Source organism: Candida dubliniensis, chromosome R (genome assembly GCF_000026945.1).
Source record: "Candida dubliniensis CD36 chromosome R, complete sequence".
NCBI classification, from domain to species: domain Eukaryota; kingdom Fungi; phylum Ascomycota; class Pichiomycetes; order Serinales; family Debaryomycetaceae; genus Candida; species Candida dubliniensis.
Genome location: NC_012867.1, coordinates 1187355 through 1206599, shown reverse-complemented (window position 1 = coordinate 1206599; position 19245 = coordinate 1187355). Strand labels below are relative to the sequence as shown.

The 19245-nt window shown below is 34.8% G+C and overlaps 9 protein-coding genes and 1 pseudogene across 9 annotated transcripts, besides 1 other annotated feature; 5 read left to right on the top strand and 5 right to left on the bottom strand. All coding sequences in view use genetic code 12, as the record gives it.

Moving 5' to 3' along the window:
* Window positions 1–17: 17 nt before the first annotated feature.
* On the bottom strand, window positions 18–1046 carry CD36_31150 (glycosyl hydrolase, putative; the record flags this gene model as incomplete). Its single annotated transcript, XM_002422063.1, has 1 exon — window positions 18–1046. One exon carries the CDS (start codon window positions 1044–1046, stop codon window positions 18–20), a length of 1029 nt encoding a protein of 342 aa, XP_002422108.1.
* A 1112-nt stretch (window positions 1047–2158) lies between these two features.
* CD36_31140 (cytoplasmic protein phosphatase type 2C, putative) lies at window positions 2159–3196 on the top strand (the record flags this gene model as incomplete). The annotated part of the gene is made up of 1 exon (XM_002422062.1): window positions 2159–3196. One exon carries the CDS (start codon window positions 2159–2161, stop codon window positions 3194–3196), a length of 1038 nt encoding a protein of 345 aa, XP_002422107.1.
* A 966-nt stretch (window positions 3197–4162) lies between these two features.
* Window positions 4163–5602, top strand: CD36_31120 (conserved hypothetical protein; the record flags this gene model as incomplete). The annotated part of the gene is made up of 1 exon (XM_002422061.1): window positions 4163–5602. One exon carries the CDS (start codon window positions 4163–4165, stop codon window positions 5600–5602), a length of 1440 nt encoding a protein of 479 aa, XP_002422106.1.
* A 206-nt stretch (window positions 5603–5808) lies between these two features.
* On the bottom strand, window positions 5809–7245 carry TPS1 (UDP-glucose-glucosephosphate glucosyltransferase, putative; the record flags this gene model as incomplete). Its single annotated transcript, XM_002422060.1, has 1 exon — window positions 5809–7245. One exon carries the CDS (start codon window positions 7243–7245, stop codon window positions 5809–5811), a length of 1437 nt encoding a protein of 478 aa, XP_002422105.1.
* A 1004-nt stretch (window positions 7246–8249) lies between these two features.
* Window positions 8250–10197, top strand: CD36_31080 (annotated as a pseudogene).
* Window positions 8250–10197: a sequence feature (Similar to S. cerevisiae LPF42).
* A 468-nt stretch (window positions 10198–10665) lies between these two features.
* CD36_31060 (integral membrane protein required for the fusion of ER-derived COPII transport vesicles with the Golgi, putative) lies at window positions 10666–11586 on the top strand (the record flags this gene model as incomplete). Its single annotated transcript, XM_002422059.1, has 1 exon — window positions 10666–11586. One exon carries the CDS (start codon window positions 10666–10668, stop codon window positions 11584–11586), a length of 921 nt encoding a protein of 306 aa, XP_002422104.1.
* A 160-nt stretch (window positions 11587–11746) lies between these two features.
* Window positions 11747–12772, bottom strand: CD36_31050 (malonyl CoA-acyl carrier protein transacylase, mitochondrial precursor, putative; the record flags this gene model as incomplete). Its single annotated transcript, XM_002422058.1, has 1 exon — window positions 11747–12772. The coding sequence occupies one exon, from the start codon at window positions 12770–12772 to the stop codon at window positions 11747–11749; it is 1026 nt and encodes a 341-aa protein (XP_002422103.1).
* Window positions 12773–13831: 1059 nt separating this feature from the next.
* CD36_31040 (high mobility group (HMG) DNA binding protein, putative) lies at window positions 13832–14503 on the top strand (the record flags this gene model as incomplete). Its single annotated transcript, XM_002422057.1, has 1 exon — window positions 13832–14503. One exon carries the CDS (start codon window positions 13832–13834, stop codon window positions 14501–14503), a length of 672 nt encoding a protein of 223 aa, XP_002422102.1.
* Window positions 14504–14751: 248 nt separating this feature from the next.
* Window positions 14752–17025, bottom strand: CD36_31020 (nuclear protein required for actin cytoskeleton organization, putative; the record flags this gene model as incomplete). Its single annotated transcript, XM_002422056.1, has 1 exon — window positions 14752–17025. One exon carries the CDS (start codon window positions 17023–17025, stop codon window positions 14752–14754), a length of 2274 nt encoding a protein of 757 aa, XP_002422101.1.
* A 289-nt stretch (window positions 17026–17314) lies between these two features.
* On the bottom strand, window positions 17315–18976 carry TDS4 (tanscription factor TFIIIB subunit, putative; the record flags this gene model as incomplete). Its single annotated transcript, XM_002422055.1, has 1 exon — window positions 17315–18976. One exon carries the CDS (start codon window positions 18974–18976, stop codon window positions 17315–17317), a length of 1662 nt encoding a protein of 553 aa, XP_002422100.1.
* Window positions 18977–19245: the final 269 nt, after the last annotated feature.

Genomic DNA, 19245 nt, shown 5'->3' with positions numbered 1-19245 from the left:
TTATCTAATTTAGTTACTTAATTTACAGGGGCTATAGCAACGCCCAACTCAGAATCACCTTGACCAAAATACATAAACCATTGACCCTTGAACTGTACCAAACCTTCGCAGAAAACCACTTGGTTTACCTGACCTTCTTTTTCATTTGCCAGCTCTGGTTTTAAAACAGGTTGTTCCAATCTTGCCACGGGTCCTTTATGGATGTCATTGTAATCAACTAGCATTTGATTGACAGTGTAGGCATTTTTGGGAAGGTCGCCACCACCAGTAGTAGCTGCATTATAAACAAATATCCATTGATTAGACTTCCCTGCCATTTTCACTGGGGCTGGTCCACTTTCAAGAAGTTTATTTTCACGAATGAAAATTGCCTTTGCCCAGGTATTCCAATTGACAGAATTATTTGTGAGTTTCCAATTCACCAAATCCATTGATTCTGCAAGGTGTAGTTCTGAATCGCCCCAAATCATGTAGTATTTCCCATCGGGTGCCCTTTCAGTGAATATGGCTCCCGATTTCAGCCAATTGTTTCTAATCAAATTCTTTCCGTTACTTTCCACGGCGATATCTTGCCAATATGGTGGGACTATAGGTCCATGTTTGGTCCAATGAAACAAATCTTCCAGCGTCGCAACACATAATCTTGCAGTAATTCGATCATAGGATGTGTAGGTGACGACAAATAACTTTGACACGGGATCTCTTACAATTCGTGGATCCTCGCATCCACCTCCCTGTTCGTAGGACTCAGTGGCAGTGATGACTGGTTTCTTATGTTTCTCAAAATTAATACCATCTTCGGACCAAGCAATACCAATTGAAGAAAGCTTCTCTTTATTTTGGGCTCTATATAACATGAAAACCTTATCATCTACCACAATTGCAGTAGCATTATATAAATAGCCACTTTCCCATTCAACATTTGGGTCTGGTTTCATTATTGGGTTATGACGCCATTTTTGAAATGGACCAATTGGGAAAGTCTGCGGAGGCTTGTAATCCTTACAACCTTCAATTGAGTTTCGGTTAATCAATGGAATTCTCATATTATCTTAAATCAGGGTGGTTTTCATCAAACAGAAAAATAAAAATAAAAAGTTAATCAACAAATATAATAATACTAATAAGAGTTTTGAGTGACTGGAGGGAAAAAATAATAATTATAATAAAAGGAAAAGTTCCACTGGAAGTGATTCTTGATTTTATCTATTAATATATGTAGATTCCGTTTTTTTCTGTCGGCTTGAAAAAGGGGGAAAGAGGAGGTGGAGGAGGAGGCTGGTGAGAAAGAAAGGAGAATTTGCAATTTCTCCAAACTGGGACCATAAATAAAGTATAGAGATAGAGAGAATGCGCATAATAGAAAAAAATGAACATAATACACAAAGATAATCCTTTTCTATTTTGTATCAATTAATAAAAAACAGCAATGACCACAATATTCAAACTGGTTGCTGCTGCTGCTGCTACAAAACCATATTAAGTTCTGAACCGTCACGAGACATTATACTTTTACCTTTCTTTCTTGTTTACCTGTGTTTTGTGTGTTTGGTTATTTACAAATATCGCCAGCACCACCCTCCTCGTATCCAGAGATTTTAGTTGTACGATAATGCGGAGGAGGAAAGAAGAGTAGTAGCAGGAATTCACCATATTTAATCAATCAAATAAATGTCGCTGATTAATGATGAAAATACTAAAAAAAAAGGACAACTCTTTATCAGCCAAAATTGAGTTCGTTTCCCCAACAAATCCGACAAAGTACGACAGCCAAAAAAAAAAAAAAAAAAAAAACAGAAAGTCGCGAGCGGGTGTGTGCGTGTATTGATGCTCTCTTTCTTTTTCTCTCTGTTTTTGCTGTTGTTATTTTTTTAAACAGGAATAGAGAAACGATTAAGATAATTATATTTGATGGGGTTTCAAATACATATAAAAATATATAATTTCTTTCTTTAGTTTATTTTATTTTACTTCTTGTTACAATTATATTACTACACATAGAAAAAAAAAATAGACCCAACATTTTACTTTACTCCATTCATTCCAAGTTAGATAAAGTACTTTGCCACTTCCACTTTATGTGATTTTCAATTAGTACATTTAAAAAATAAAAAAGACTCGTGGGAAAGAAGAATAGATCTAAATATCAATTGTTTCAATGGGTCAATTATTATCACATCCAATTGAAGAGAAAGAATTGGATTATAAATCCTATACCAATTTGACGTACTGTATAGGGTCCATGCAAGGTTATCGAATGACTATGGAAGATGCTCATGATGTCAAAATAAACGAACATGAAAATTTGGCTGTATTTGGTGTTTTTGATGGTCATGGTGGTAAGAATTGCTCCAAATATTTAGCTGAGCATTTACCTAAACTTGTATTCATGAAGTTGAATAAACTTGCTAGTGCAGTCTTTTTGAAACAAATCAAAGATATAGATCTTAAGAATGTATTTGATATTTTAAAGGACTCATTTTTTAAGATCGATAAGGATTTATCTCACCATGCAAACATGGTCAATTGTGGGTCTACAGCCACTGTAGTGGCAATGATTTCAAATTATATTGTTGTTGCCAACACCGGTGATTCACGTTGTATTATTTCAAAGAATGGATATGCCAAACCTATGTCATTTGATCACAAACCTAGTAATATGGGGGAAAGAGTCAGAATAGAGAATAGTAATGGATATATACTAAATAATAGAATTAATGAAGTTCTAGCATTGTCAAGAGCATTTGGTGATTTCAAGTTCAAACTACCATATTTGTCAAGTTCAAGAAATAAATATATTAAAGAAAATCAAAAGCTATTGGGTGATAAGCTAATCACATTACCACCGGAATTGTTCCAAGTGACAGTTGAACCAGATATAATGCTATATGATATGGAAAAGTTAGATTCGCCTGAATTTTTAGTAATAGCTTGTGATGGGGTGTGGGATTGTTTCAAAAATGACCAATTAGTTAAATTAATCAGAGATAAATTGAGTTTAGGATGGAAATTGAATAAAATTGTCGAGTACATACTAAATGACAGTTTAACCATGGCAAACAACTATACAGGAATTGGGTTTGACAATATGACATTGATTATAGTTGCCATACATAATAAAGAGGGCGAGACCATGGATGACTGGTATGAATCAATGAAGGAAAAAATATTGAAGGAAAAGGGTATTATGAGGTGAAAGATGATGATATGGGACAAACAACCACAGCAAATTACTAGAATCGTGGTCAATTGATTCGAATTCTTGAGAGCTTAAGTGTGGTTGAAGTTAGAGGCTGACCTAATCATTATATTGTCTATATTTATTTATTTATTTATATTATTTAATTTAATTTAATTAGTTTACGTATTTTACATGAAAGAAAAATAGAATTTAAATGATAATTGAAATTGACGTACACATCTAATCAAATCTAGGCAATAAATAAACTGTGTATGGGGGTATTGTTAGAAATAATAGTTAACAAAGAGCAATGGTGTTGTTGTAATAAATATCGAATGTTCAGCTTTGGAATTGCTTGTGCTGACACTACACATACGTCATTTTACGTGTTCTGCTTGGTTGTTGCTGAACTGATTGTTGGCTTAACAACAGAAGAAATGAGTGTATCGACTATCTCCAACGGACTGGGGCGCCTATAGAAATGCAAGTTTAGACGTCGATGTCAACGCCTTACATTTCCGTCCATCCTGGTTCGATACACGCCAGAAGAGAAAATAATTGGAGAAAAAATAAGAGTCGATTTGCTTTTTGAGGGAAGAAATTTTTTTTTTTTTCTTCTCGAATGTTTTGTTCATACATTTTTGAGAAGGTGCCAATCATAATCACCTTTTTTTCTTTTCTTGTTGTTAGAATGATTGAACCATACGATTTTTTTTTTCTCTCTCTCTCTGTAAATCTCTTCACACACACAAATTAATTGTATACTGTAGAAATCTGCATATTATGTATCTTTTAGACAAGTTTATTTCAATTTTCTTCTTTTTCTTCTACATATGTTAATTCTTGACACTACAACATAATTGCATTAACGATTGTTTCTCCTTATCAACCCTTCTTTTTTTTTTTTACGTCTACATCCATACATACTATTTACCTAACTATTCCACTTCATATACTATCCATTAAATCCATCACCCTTGTATGACTGATATAGAGTTTTATACCGATCCAATCATATCGTTAGTGCAGGATCCTAATTTAAGTAAAGACAAATGCAAATCAACTGAACTAATCAGGCTAATTCATGAAATATCAGAGCGACGAATTAATAGATTATGTTCTACTTCGTTTATAATATTGCAAGAGTTGGAAAATATTCAATTGAAATTTAAAAGTTGGGAGTTTTTATCATTAGATTTCAATTCTGATAATCATTTTGCAAACGAAGACAATACTGTTAAAGATTTCAATGCTGGCGTTGCAAATAAAGTTATAAGTGCTTGTACGGATTTGAATGTCAAGATTGCCAAAATCTCATCTGATGTTGACTTAATCAGTAAAAACTCTAGAACACTTTCACCAAGAGATTTAATGAGTGATGCGGGGACAATGTTGACTTCGTTACTACTACGAATAATCAAATTGAAAAATGATGTGGTAGAGCAGCTAAGCATTTCGTATTCAAAAGCTAGATTAATTGTAATTGGAGAAGAGTTAGAAATGTGGGAAGATGAAAACACAGTGACGTATTATAAATCGTTTATAGTTGCATTGCTACAGCAGCTAAATGATGCTGTAGAACAGGGAGATGGTGATGCTAAGTATGAATGCTTAGCTGTTATCAACGATTTGGAAAAAATGTTTGAAAAGTTTAGAATAGAGAAGTTAATTGATAAAACGTTAGAGGACAGTCGACACGAGCAGAATGTTCAAAGAGAAGAACAAGAAGTACAACCAAAAACTACTGCAGACGATACTATGACGACAATGGCAACAACACCACAATCGACCATTTCAGCTCATGGCAAACCACAAGAACATCTTCATCACCATTTCCGATATGAAGACCATTTGGATGGTATTGACTCTGAAGCAGATTATTATGAGAAACACGAAACTAGTCCCGATGATATGTATTCAGAGTATTCAATGTTTTCAAGTTCACCACAATTACCAATGGTTCATTCAATCACTAGTGTCAAAGACCAAGATTCTGTCAGCAATTACCAAGGAAGTATTACTGAAGAATTGCCATATTTAATGACAGCATTCAGTTCCGCTAAAAATTTTACAAACGATATTAAGCATTATAAATTAGAAGAAGAAAAAGAGAATAAACCAATCAAAACGAAAACAATTCCTGTACCACCGGCCAACCCATCACCTCAACCCAAGAAGCCATTTTTCCATAAAACCAACTTACCAAATTCTTCTCTTTACTCCGAGAGCAATGTCATTCACCCTCCATTATACTCAAACTCGGTTTTAAGAACATTTGGTATCAAGCCCCAGGTAATAAGCGTTCCTAAAGAAGCAGTAGAGAAAAAGAAAACCATCAAAGACAAGCCATTGTTGTTAACAGAAGAGAATGTATCCAACTTAGCAAAACAGCAACTTCAACATCACGATTATATAGATTGAATGGAACACTTTTCCTTTTTTTTTTTGTTTCAGATTATTTATTTATTATCGTTCTTTACTTCTTTTACTGAATAATTAATATATCGTTTTATTGTTTTTACATTCTAAAAAAATAATAAAAAAAAAATATAATGAATTAAATGAAATTTAACAAGATTGTGTATAAAGTATATTTCTCTCACTCTTTCGCTCTTAGCAAAATTTATTTAGTCCCTCAAACTCTTTTGTGGGTTACATTTGTACAATTCTTTAACAAAACTTTCACCCCAAAATCCCGAAGTATACTTCGAAATATAGGTGAACAACTTTTTGAAATTGAATTCCCTTTTCTCTTCTGGTAATGTCAAACTCTCTTTGATTGCTTCACTTAAATCTTCAGTGTTCCATGGGTTAACAATCAAGGCACCGTTAAGTGACTGTGCTGCACCAGCAAATTCGGATAAGATCAAGACCCCCTTGCGATCTTGTTGACAAGCAATGTATTCATAACTAACCAAATTCATACCATCTCTAGTAGAACTAACCAAACAAACATCACTTACATTGTACAAACTGATCAATTCATCAAAGGGGATGGATTTGTGCAAGTAATGTATTGGCACGAATTCAACAGTACCAAATTCACCATTGATCCTTCCAACCAATTCACTCACAGTACTTCTTAAACTTTGATACTCTTCAACATCACCTCTAGATGGAACAGCAACTTGGACCAAAACGACTTTCCCAATCCATTCCGGATTCTCATTCAAAAACACTTCAAATGCATGTAATTTCTGAGGAACACCTTTGATATAGTCTAATCTATCAACACCAACAATAACTTTAACGTCTTTGAATTTAGATTTCAATTGTTTAATACGTTCCACAACACTGTCTTTTTTCAAACCGTCAATAAAGTTATCAACATCAATCCCAATGGGGAAAGCCCCAATGCTGATCGAACGTCCCTGGTACTTTATACCATTAGGTAATGTGCTGACATTTGGCACAATTCTTGAAACAGAACTGATAAAATGACGGGCATAATCATAAGTGTGGAATCCAATCAAATCACAACTCAACACCCCTTCGAGAATTTCTTTACGGACGGGCAAAATACGATAAATCTCCGATGATGGGAATGGCGTATGCAAGAAGAATCCAATTTTGATGTTTTTCTTCTTGTTACCGATTTCTTGTCTCAACATTTCCGGCAAAAGCATTAAATGGTAATCATGAACCCAAATCATGTCATCATCATTGACTTGCTTGACTATTTCCAACGCAAATTTCTTGTTGGCTTCAATGTATGCTGCCCAGGCATTTTCATCAAAATTCATTTCCCCAGGATGATAATGGAAAAGTGGCCATAAGATGCTATTAGAGAACCCATTATAATGCAAATCAGCAATTGTGTCACTTAAAAATATGGCTGTACAATTAAATTTGGATTTCAATTCTTCGTTTACTTTGGCTTGTTCGTCATCAGGAATTTCCAATCCGGGCCATCCATACCATTGGAACTCGGTTGTCTTTTTCAAACCTTGCAATGCCGTAACAAGTCCACCAGAGGACATTGAGTAATCATAGGAACCATTGTCCAATCTTTTGATTGTAACAGGTATTCTATTTGAAACCACCAAGACTTTTCCTTGAACCATTGATGTCTTTTAACACTTAGAATATTAGAGAATGATGAAGTTTGATTCACTTGTTTTTCTAGCAAAGAAGAAAAAAAAAAAATGAAGGGAATTAAAAAAAAAAAAATGTAAGAGTAATCCGAAATCCCATGTTGAGTGGGTCTGGTGATATAAGTCACTCGCTCTATCTCACTTGGTTACCTATTTTAGGGGATGAAATCCTGTACAGGAGCAGACAAGAGAAAAATAAAAATATAACCCCGAAATTGAAATGGGAACAAATCAATTAAACAACACAACACAAGGTGGCTTACTCTTAGCAATTAGGCAAAATCAAATTAGCAACACTAAAAGAAATTGTCAACAGAAGTTTACTAGAGTATATTTTGCCTATGAGTTGCATTGAGGTAATAATTTGACAATTTTACCCTCAAACTATGAATGTGGTAATTTTCTTTTCCTAAACAAGATATTCCCTCCAACAACAAATTGAAATAATCAATAAGACTACTTTTTCTTGGACATAATAATGAAAATACTCCTTAAAACAGAATCTTTTATACCTGAGATTATTGAACAAGAAATTGCAATCCCTATAGAGTTAGTATCGAAAAATTATCAAGGCTGTACATATGCGTTCTTTTTTTTTTTTTGATTGAGAGTCGAGTTTCAACCTTTCTGTTTCAAATGATAATTCCCAGTAAACGGCCAGTTCCAAACACTATTCAAGGTATTTAAGGGAATGAGTTTTCCTTCAAGAAATGGACATCCAAACCTTCATTCAAAGTTTTACATCACTATAAAGACTCTAGATTATATATACTAGAAAGAGTCCTCTCCCCCCCCCCCCCCAGCCATTAGTATAAGGGATCTTTCTATTGTCATATTTAATTTCCTAGTCTCACAATTGTGCTATTATAATCATTCCCATCTCACCAACCGGTACAGATGTTGATTTTTTTGCTAAACTTGCAAAATTACCATTGGATGTTATCACAATTATCCTTGGTTACTTACCTAAGTGCATGTTACCAGAATTTTTGTATTTTTCACCTATTAGAAGAATCATTGCTTCTACAATTTTGTCGGATGTGGAAAGTACTGAACATATTACAAGGCACCAGGGAAGTGACGAACCAAGCGTTGAATTCTCTGAATGTGATTGTACTCATATTTTTTTCCAACCAGAAAGTTTGACACGGGGTGTCAACCAACGGAAGATATTCCCGAAGGTTATCCATTTAGATGACTTTTTTGCATTTCAATTAACGTATGAAACTTTTCCAGAGGTTTTGTATAAAGCCCTGAAAGTTAATGGCAATTTTTTGGGTTACGATAGTCTTGACCCTGAATCAGATTTAGAGGATAGTGCAAAATATAAAGTCAGATTTGATTCGTTAACTTTGCAGTCTTGTGAACATGTAAGTGAATTACCCACTGTTGTCACAAGCCTTGAATTAATCGACACCACATTGGATAACTACATAATTGATGGACTAAAAAAATTGACGTTGGAACTGAATAGGGATGAGGACACAACAACAGTATATTTTCTCCTCATCTTTACAAGATTTAACAATCATAGACTACGAAATAACTAAAATAGCTTTGCCTCCAAATTTACGCAGATTGTATATTAGTACATTTCCAGACCCAATAGATTTTATATCTGAGAAAATGGTTGATTTAGAATATTTGCGGTTAGAATTGCCAGGTATCAAGTCCTTTGAAGATACCGAAATTGTTGCTTCAAATTTAAAAATGCTTGACTTACGTGAATGTCCCAAGTTAATCAATTTTGATGGCATAAAGTAGTTCCAACATTTGAAGCATTTAATCTTAAGGGGATGTGTATATCCCACTGACATATTTGATAGAAGCTCTCTCCCTGAGTTGGAAACTTTTGAGTACGAAAGGATTGGTCAAAGATGTCACATTGAAGTTTCCATCGAACTTAAAGCTGTTATCAATTGACGATCCTGGGTTTACGGATATTAATGTAAACGCTTTAGAACTTCCTCCAACATTAACTTACCTTGATTTTCATCAAGTACCTTTCAATGAAGGATATTTACTTTTAAATGACGCTTTAAAATATGTAAATATCAAAACGGCAAAATTAGCATTTGACAATAGTTTTGGAATTCCCTCAAAGTTCCAAAAGCTTTTATTACAGACTGAGAACTTGTCCTTTAAGACCCTTTGCCAAATGATCTTGAACAATTAAGTTTGATTGCTGACAAACGGGGCAAGATCTCACCTGTATCTCAGAGAATTTTGTGGCCTTTAAAGTTGAAGAGTTTGATTTTGAAAGGTTTTGATATTGATAGTGGCATGCTGGAATTATTGAATTTAAAAGAATGAAGTCTTGAAGAAATTGAAATTTCAGGTGGCAATGTGAAGGAATTATATGCTGATAAATTTCCAATTAGTGCACGGAAGCTTGCTATGAAGGATATGGGAATTCAAAAAATAGTTGGTTCTTTTGATGATTTAGAGAATCTACAAGAGCTATCCCTTGCACATAATCAATTTACAAAAATAAATCCAATTAGATTACCAATTACATCATTAAGAATTTTGGATGTAAGCAATTGTGACCTTCAGTTGATATCACCATTCTTGAAGTCAATTTTAGAAGAAAATAATAAGGACATTAATTTGTAAGTGATTGCTATTGGTAATTGGAATCTAAGTGTTACTGATGTGAGAAAAATGTTGAAAGCGAATAAGGGGCTCATTTTAAAAGTCAGTAATGTGGATGAAACTTTGGCAAAAATATCCGAACACTCCTCACGGTTATACTGCCAATTCGATGACAAACCTGACTTTAAACAGTCTGCATTTTCTGCCTCTACAGAGGTTGCTTCTGATTGCGATCATGAAGATCTTTACAATGGAAGTGAACCTAGTCTGGATGGAGAAGATGACGAACATTGCAACAAACGAAGAAAAACAGACAGTGATGAATAATTATGTAGTTTCTCAAAACCACTACTATACTAAGTAGTATTAAATGTTTATTGTTTTTGAATAAATTGTACAAATCAAATAACACAGATTTCACCAACTCAAAATCCATTCCAACCGTCTGAGCACGAGGCTTAAAACCAATATTGTCTTACCGTAGGCTGAAATGTTCATGTTTATGAGAACAATCAGTTTATTGTCTGTCTTTTTTAGTGGTTTCAAAAATCTAATCTGAATCAAATGGTATTTCAGTTATGACACTGTACTTATAATGTTAGTTAGTATTATGTTATATTACTTGTTTGGGAAATCTAAAGATTCTCTTTCTTGGAGAACAGAAAAATGATTTTTTTTTTTTTTGCATTGTTGTGCTCTGTTATTTTTCCAATTCTGACAACTTCCACAACTATCAGTAAGAGTGATAGAAGAGACTGTGACTATTGAAAATTAGAAACCACAAGATCTTTACTCATGTATAATCCATATGGTAATGCCGCTGATGCCTATCAGCAGCAACAACAACAGCAACAACAGCAATATCAACAACAACCGCAGCAACAGCTTCATTCAACAAACTTACAACATCCACAACCAATTCACCATGTTACCTCACACCAACCACCACCACCACCAGGTACAGCTGGAGGGCAATTCAATTTTTTGAACGATCCAGCCGCTGCTTTAGCCTCGCAATTTGCACGTTCTGGATTTGAACAATCAAATCAATATCTTCAAGAAAATTTTGGCAGTTTACAAGGTGATATTAAGTATTATTTCCAAGTTAGCAATTCCTACGTATTTAAGAAAATCCTTTTGATTTTAATACCATACAATCACAAAGATTGGAATAGGGTGTCCACTAAGGAAACGGGGACAAACCAATTTTTGCCTCCTAACTTAGACATCAATGCCCCCGATTTATACTTGCCATTGATGTCGTTTGTTACATATATATTATTATGGGCTGCTTTCCAAGGTATAAATGGAGATTTCCATCCTCAATTGTTTGGATATTTGGCATCACAAACTATTGCCTTTTCTGTATTAGATGTTGTGATTTTTAAAACTGGATTATACTTATTAAATTGTCCACAATCGAAAATATATGATATAATAAGTTTTTCTGGATATAAATATGTTTCGATCATTGTTTTGTTGATTTTAAAATATCTTGTGGGCAACTACTTAGGTTCATTTTATTATATCGTTGTGTTATTATTGATTGCCAACTTGTCAATTTTTTTAATGAGATCTTTACGATTTCTTATATTGCCTCAAAGCACCTCAATGAATAATACAATTACCTCCAAACAAAGGAAGATCAGAATCCAATTCTTGTTTGTTTATTCTGTTATTATTCAAGGCTTGATTATACTTTATATGAGTAAATGAAGTGACAGAAACAAAATGATAATAATAAAAAATTACAAGTTTGAATAGTTGCAGTAATATAAGAGAAAGCCTATAGTTCTGTGTAAGAATCGGGACAATTGGAGCATTGTATTTGTATTTGTATAGCATAGTCGTAATATGTACATGTACACATCAGAAATCAAATTTGCTTTAGCTGTTGTTTGAGCTGCACAAACTCTGAATTTGTATCAAGTGAATTCACATCATCTAGGCTAACAGACTTGATATTGTACTTTTTATTAATCCCATGTAAAACATCACCAGGCCCAAGGTTAAAAATTGTACTCACAGGTGAATTTTCCAAGTACACAATTGACTCTTGCCATTGGACAGGTTGATAATTGGCCTCCAATATATTATGAACAGTAGATTCCTTTTCCTGCGACACTCGACCATTTAAATTAGATATGATAGGGATCTTTTGATCATTGAGTTTACCGTCCAATAGCAGTTTCAATTCAGGTACTATGGGTTTCAAAACCCTGCTATGGAATGGTATTGATACTGGTAACTGCACTGCTTTTATTAACGCCATCTTTTGGGTTACTTTTAGAATACCAATAAACTCTTTTAACTTGGTCATATCACCTGATATTACTACTTGGTAACTAGAATTAATATTCCCCAACACGTCGTGTTCCTGTGCTAGCTCAATAACTTCTTTGGCAAACTTGGGTTTTATTAATAATGCAATCATACCGTAGTTTTGACCCAAACATAGATCTTCCATCAATTCCCCCCTTCGTCTAACAACCTTTACCCCAGTTGTAAAATCAATAATTCCGCTTAGTACAAGAGCAGTGTATTCACCTAATGAGTGACCTAGTAAATAAGAAACGTTTTCAAGAATAGATATTTTATGTTCAATTTCAATCAAGTTCAAAAGTATATAGGTTGATGCTAATATTGCTGGTTGGGCGTTTGAAGTCTTACTCAACCACTGTTTAGCTTCTGTTTCAGAGCTATTAGCAAACAACTTGTCTGAGAATTTGTCGTTCATGGCTGCATCTAGTTCATCCAAGTGGTGTTGATATAACGGTTTGTGAGCTTTGATTATTTCTAAAACACCATTTCGGTATAGTCCTTGACCAGGACAAGCCACAGCATATTGGTTCAAGTACCGAACGTGCTGCTTCAGTTTGGATAAAGTCGTTAGTGGCCACATAATTGTATTGCAACATAGGTCGAATATTTGTTTGTAGGTTTTGGCCTATATTTTTTCTTGTTCGTCATCGAAGAATGTTGCGTGTGGTATAAAATGGGTTCCTCGTTGTGATTTGTGGAGAGTGTAAACAAACTCAAAGTTCGGTTTCACGCTAACCCAATTGGTTAACCGTGGTTTTGGTTCCCAAATAATACAGTTTGTTGGAGGACATACTTATTTTGATGTAATTTGGTGTTTGCATAGTGCGTATTGTGGTGAATGTGCCTTCATAATTTATTACTACCACCACACAACATAAAACTGGCTCTACTTTAAAAAAGAATATGTATTAAAAAAAAAAAGAAATACTCAATTAGACCATCAAGTCCTTTCCAAGAGTTTGTCATTGATAATATTTTTAACTAATTTGATTACTTGGTAGAGTGGTTGTTTACTGCCGACGCAAAAGTTTTTAATATGGCATTCATTGTTGTGGTTCGAAGTTTGTTCCTTTGCCCGTTATACTTTTTTCATAATCTTTTGTTTTCTGGCCGCCCGCTTCTTGTTCTATTACCGATGGTATAACTCTAAATTTGTTTCATGCCAGATTCCGCAGCTTAAAACCAATTAGCGTTGGGCATAAAACAAAGATAAAAGGCGACAAAAAAAAAAAAAAATTTTTTTCTTCCTCATTGTTAATTTCTTGTTGTTCGCGTAGTCTTTTTTTTTTCTCGTTCCACAATTTTCGATTATTCGCTCCTTTCTTCTCTCTCCTCTCGTTGTTCTCCTCTCCTCCTCCTCCTTCTTCTTCCTCGCCCCCCTAAAAGATTATCAAATAATTTTTTTTTTCTTTTCTTCAAAACTCTGATCATTCGCTCTGTCCTCCAGCCTCCCCCCGATTTTCTCACCAGATTTTATTTTTCCAACAAACTTTTTTGTTGTCACCACTTTTTTCTTCCGCCCACTTTTACCACCATCACTACAACCAATCCTTTGGTGCCAGAACACACACACCCACCCTCATTCCTTGACACGACATACATATAATTCTCAAAAAAAAAAAAAGTAAACAACACGCCAATGTCAGACTTGAAAACAACCAAAGACACTCTTGTCTCTACCCTTTTCGAATTATCCAAAGCTGCTCAAGATGCTGCCAACGCCGCCATTGAGTTCTACAAGGTCGCCTCTGGTGGCTCTGACGACGTTTCTGCTGAACAATTGAAAGCTGTCAGTGAAGCATTGAATACTGTTGCAACTTTATCTAGCGGTAACGGTGCCAAAATAGAGGCCACCGAGCGTAAGAAGAAGAGAAAGCAAGAAAAGGATCCAAATGCTCCAAAGAAACCATTGACTATGTTTTTCCAGTTTTCTTACGATCTCAGAAAGAGAATTGGTATTGAAAGAAAGAAAAAGGACTTGCCTTCTTTATCTGCAATTGACATGAACTCCATGATCAAAGACCGTTGGGACAGTATTAGTGATGTAGAAAAGGCTGGTTACAAAAAAAGATACGATGACGCCATGATTGTTTACAACATCGAAAAGAAGAAGTACGAAGATTCCTTGAAAGATGGATCGTCGTATTACCCTCCACCAAGTGTCCAAACCCCAATTGTTGGCCATGGTATCGACCAAGACATTGATGATGACGCCACTGATATAGTATCAAGTCCAGAAGAACCTAAAAAGAAAAAGAAGAAGGCTGATAAGAAAGAAAAGAAGAAAAAGTCTGGTCATGGATCTCCATGAGATTTGCTTTGACAACCACTTCTTTTGAACTTAATTCTTCTTTCTATCTGTATTAGTTGAAACAATTTTCATTATTTCTATATTTTATTCTACATACAATTTTTTTTTATTACTTTTAGTTGTTGTTATTGTTGCTGTTGTTACTATTATGTTTTATTAGTATTTTGTTATATTTAGTTGATCTGTATTTTTATCTCTATATGTAAAGTGTATAAAAAGAAATACAAACCAGAAAACTTATACATAGATTATAATCCTTTCTTCTTTTGCTTCGTTATATGTGCTCTCAAAACTCTTTGTCTATCACGTAAAGAAAGTTTCTGTTTACCTTGAACAGCTTTTTTATGAATCATCATGACAAAGTTCTTCTTTCTTGCTTTCTCTTTATTGGTAGTAGAATGGGGAGCATCTCTCTTACCTTTTCTAGAACCAAATTTCTCACGATCTTCTTTACCTTCTTTAGCATGGGCTATTCTTTCTTCTCGTAATTGTTTGTATTTAACTTTACCCACTAAGGAAGTGGAATCAACTGCTTCTTCATTTGAAATACCCATAATCTTAGATACACCAGCTTCTGTCCTTAATTCTTCTAATTTGGCAAAGTCTGCTGGGGTCAATATTCTACTGGAAAGTAACTCATTCATTGCTTGCTCGGCATTCATACCCTCGTTTTCATTTCCAACTTTTTGCTTCTTGGTAGGAGGTTCTTCTGAATCGGCAACTGATATCCCACTATTGTTTTCTTTACTATCGTTTTCGTCGTCGGATGACAACTCTAAATCAGAAACTTCATCTTCATTATCTATCTTTGATTTACCTTTCACTGGTTCTTGTTCTTCGTCTTCGTCGTCGTCGTCGTCGTCATCATCATCGCTATCAGAAATATTGATTTCTTTGTCAGATTCAACATCTATCCAATCACCTTCAATATCACTTGCATCTTCATCATCATCAACCTCCCAATTGGCATCATCTTCTTCATCCTCCTTATTGTCTAAGCCCTGTTCTTTTTTCCATTTAGCTAATAATTCAATACCTGGAATCGAAGTAACATTATTTTCGACCCCATATTGAGGCAATCCGCTTTTCTCACCCTTCTGCAATTCTATGCTAGCAACCTTACCACGATCTTTTTTCAATAACATTTCTGGAGCCACTTCACGGTACAACGAAATCAATGATCTTGCTGCCATCATCACCGCTTTCGATTTCGAGCCCTTATATTCAGTCAAATCTTGTAGTAACGGAGCATCAATAGCTAATGGGGCTCTAGCTAATACTTCTCTAATGGTGTTTATACCTGCAGATGCTACTTCTGCAGCAACACCATCACTGACAAATTCATCAGCAATTTTTCTCACAACAATTTGAATCGACTCAGGTGGTACCAAATCGTGAGACGCTTGAGCAGCAGCAGCCATGATTTGAGTGACATTTCTTTGCTTTGGAGTGAGATATTTCAAAAAAAATGTATATATACCCAACACGATAAGTTTATGTGTACCAATTAATCTTGAAATCAAATTCATGAACAAGATCTTTTGATCCAAATCAAATTTATTGGAATTCTTACTGCTCAAATGGTTATCGAACATTTGTTCGGCAAAACCTTGTGGATCTCTTAATAAATGGATGGCAGAAAAGTTCAAGTAAGTTGCTGAATGTTTGGCATTGTTCTTCTTTTTCATGGATTTTACAGCTTGCTCTAACTTCTTACTTCTTTTGGAAGACTTTTTGTTAATTTGCATTTTATGTCTCAATTCATTCATATCGAAACCATCGTCATCTGAACTTTCTTCAAAATTGTCTTCTCTTTCTTTATCTGCCCCTAAAAAAAACCTAGCACCTGCTACGGCGACTTTGACATCTGGATGCAAAGCAGCTTGAGTCATTATTTCAACAGTTCTGGAATCATCCCAAATACCTCTTCTCCATAATTCTCTTGTCAATTTAGTGGCCCACAACCCTTGATTGTCTCTTTGTTCCAATAAATTAAATAATAATGCCTGAGTAGATCTATTTAATTTCTGATTCTTTGTGCCTGTATTAACAGATTTTAACAATGCAATCAAAGTAGAATAAATTTGTTTTCTCATTTGTTTCACTTGCTGACCAGCATTACTGGTAATTAATAATGGGAATATTGTCTGTATTAACATTTCAGCAGATATAATATCTTTATTCCTCAACATTGTCAAGCACTGAATTATTTTCTCACGTAACTCAGGGGTTAAATCACGATGGTTGTTTAACAATATCTCTTTTAATTCATTGGGAAAGTTAGCAGTCTCTTTTGGATAGCAGTTACACACAGCTGACATAAATCCTATTAAATCAATAAACTCGGTTGTAGAATTAGCATCCACACCAGTCGGATTAATTAAATACAAATCTCGAAGAGACTCATAATGGGAAAACTGTTGTAAGAATTCTTCATGGTAGGATTCAGGATCTCTACGCACAACATTCTGTAAAAGAATAATGTTGGTAGGTAATATAGCAGCTCTTCTTTTTTTGGCCATCGTTGTATATTTCGGTATCCTAGATTATCAAAAGTGTTTCAAAAATCTTCTTTTGCAATACAAGCGTGAATAATAGAATTTTTTTTTTTTTTTAAATGTGATTTTTTTTTTGGGAGCAGAAAGAGATGAGCATTTTGCAAAGGAACACAAAATTATAATGCGTATGCGTCTTTTACTCCAATAAAGAATTGTATAGTAAACTAAATACAAGTTTAAGTATATCATTATTTTTAAAAAACTAAATCTATAATTAGAAGCTTTTTTTTTTTTTTGGATAACCATTCAACATTTAAAATCCCATATTGCCTCCTAGTAACCCTTTAAGCGAGTCATAATTAATCTTCTTAGACACGGATGTCTTTGAAATATACATCTTTGCACTATCGGCAGCCGATCTTGGAGTTCCATCTTCATCCAAATCAATATCACCAAGTTCTTTACGTAACTCTGCAGGTAATGAAGACTTATTTCTTTTACGACGATTGCTACTCGAAGTTTTTGAAGTGTTGCCTGTAAGTTCATCTGCTTCTTGTTTCAACCTCTTTTTCTCCTGCTCAACCAAATAATCATGGTTCAACCCAGTCCAAATCCTTTCCTTAATAGCAACTTCTTCTTCGGTAAGTTTGCTTTCTCGTACAATCTCATCGTCATCATCCGAGTTTAATTCCACTTCTGAAGAAACGTTCTGTAAAATATCGTCTGTTTTGGGTAAGTTTGCCACAAGGTTCCTCGGTTTATTAATATTCCATATCCTTGTAGGATCGTTTTCTGACCCATTGGCTAATGCCAATTCATAAGGTGTTTTGTAAAGAGAATTTTCCAAACTGGTTTTCTTCATTTTCAAGATTCTGTCCATCTGATCATTAAGGGTTTCGGAGGTGATGGTGATATCGCTTAAAATTGTATTCATCAACAACTGCTTTTGGGCTTCTTCTTTAGATAATTTGCCAAACACGGAATTTCTCTCTTCTTCTGTCATCTTTGTTAAGTCTTCAAAGTTATCTGTTTGTTGCTGTTGTAGCTTCTTGGAGATTTTCAATTCCATGGCACGGTTCTTTTCAAACGATGGCGGGTTAGAACTCTCCAAATTATCAACCTCTCTAAACGACTTTATAGACAATTCCCCAGCTTTGGTTTTTTTGAATTCGTTTAATCTTCTTTGTAACGTTTCTTCTCCAACGTGTGACACAGCAACAATTTCTGCATGGCTCCTGCGGAAGTTATTCATTCTTGCTGCCAACAACACGCACGCACCAGCAATACCTGCCGGTCGCCTTCCCTCGTGTATCCAATCAGCAGCCATTCTGTGAGCTAACTTCACTGCATCTTTCGCCACTTTGGTGGCCTTATCCTTAAAATCCAACTTCTCTACAAAATGTTGAATAAACAATGAAGGATCTGCTAGGGGTAATGATGTAATGTGTAATGCCTTGACCATTTTCAAAAAAGTGGCACCTAGTGAATACACGGAAATTTGCAATCTCGAACTAAAGTCAATCAACATGTGGTGGGTTCTTTCTTTACGACAAGCAACATATAAGCATGTAGCCAACACATTATTAGACCGTCTTCCTTGAACAAAATTCAAAGTTAGCGCCAATCTAAACCACTCACCAGCAGCCTCGGCAATATAATCAGGGATCTTCAAAGCTGCTGCAATTCTTTTAATTTTCCGCTTACCATTACTCAAAGTCTGCTCTCTACTCTCCATCGCATTTTGACGACCACCAGCAAACGTTGCTCTTGCTTGATCAGCTCCGACCATAGCACCTTGTACCATAGCTGCACCTGATGATGACTCACCAAATTGGACTTCACTGACTATGGGGTTTTCTTCCAACACGGTTCCGCATCGAAGACAAGACACATCTCCTGCTGCAGTATACCGATTGACATCAAACTGTGTGTGACCACACGTTTTACATTTTTGTTGTTTTCTAGGCTTGCTCATATTGACATAATAAGATTATATTTCCCGAATTATATTGATTATTGGTTGGTATTTAAAGTGTAGTATAAATCAAAACAAATGAAGTGTGTACAATAAAAAGAGAAATTTTAGATGGTATTTTTTTTTTTTGTTTTGCACACGCTATTTAGAATAAAGCGAGGAATTATAATAATGTAACAAGGAATGATAAACGAGTTGGTAAAAAAGGGTTAAAAAAAAAACAAAGCACACAAACAACCAGGACTTTGTGATAAACAATTAATCAACTA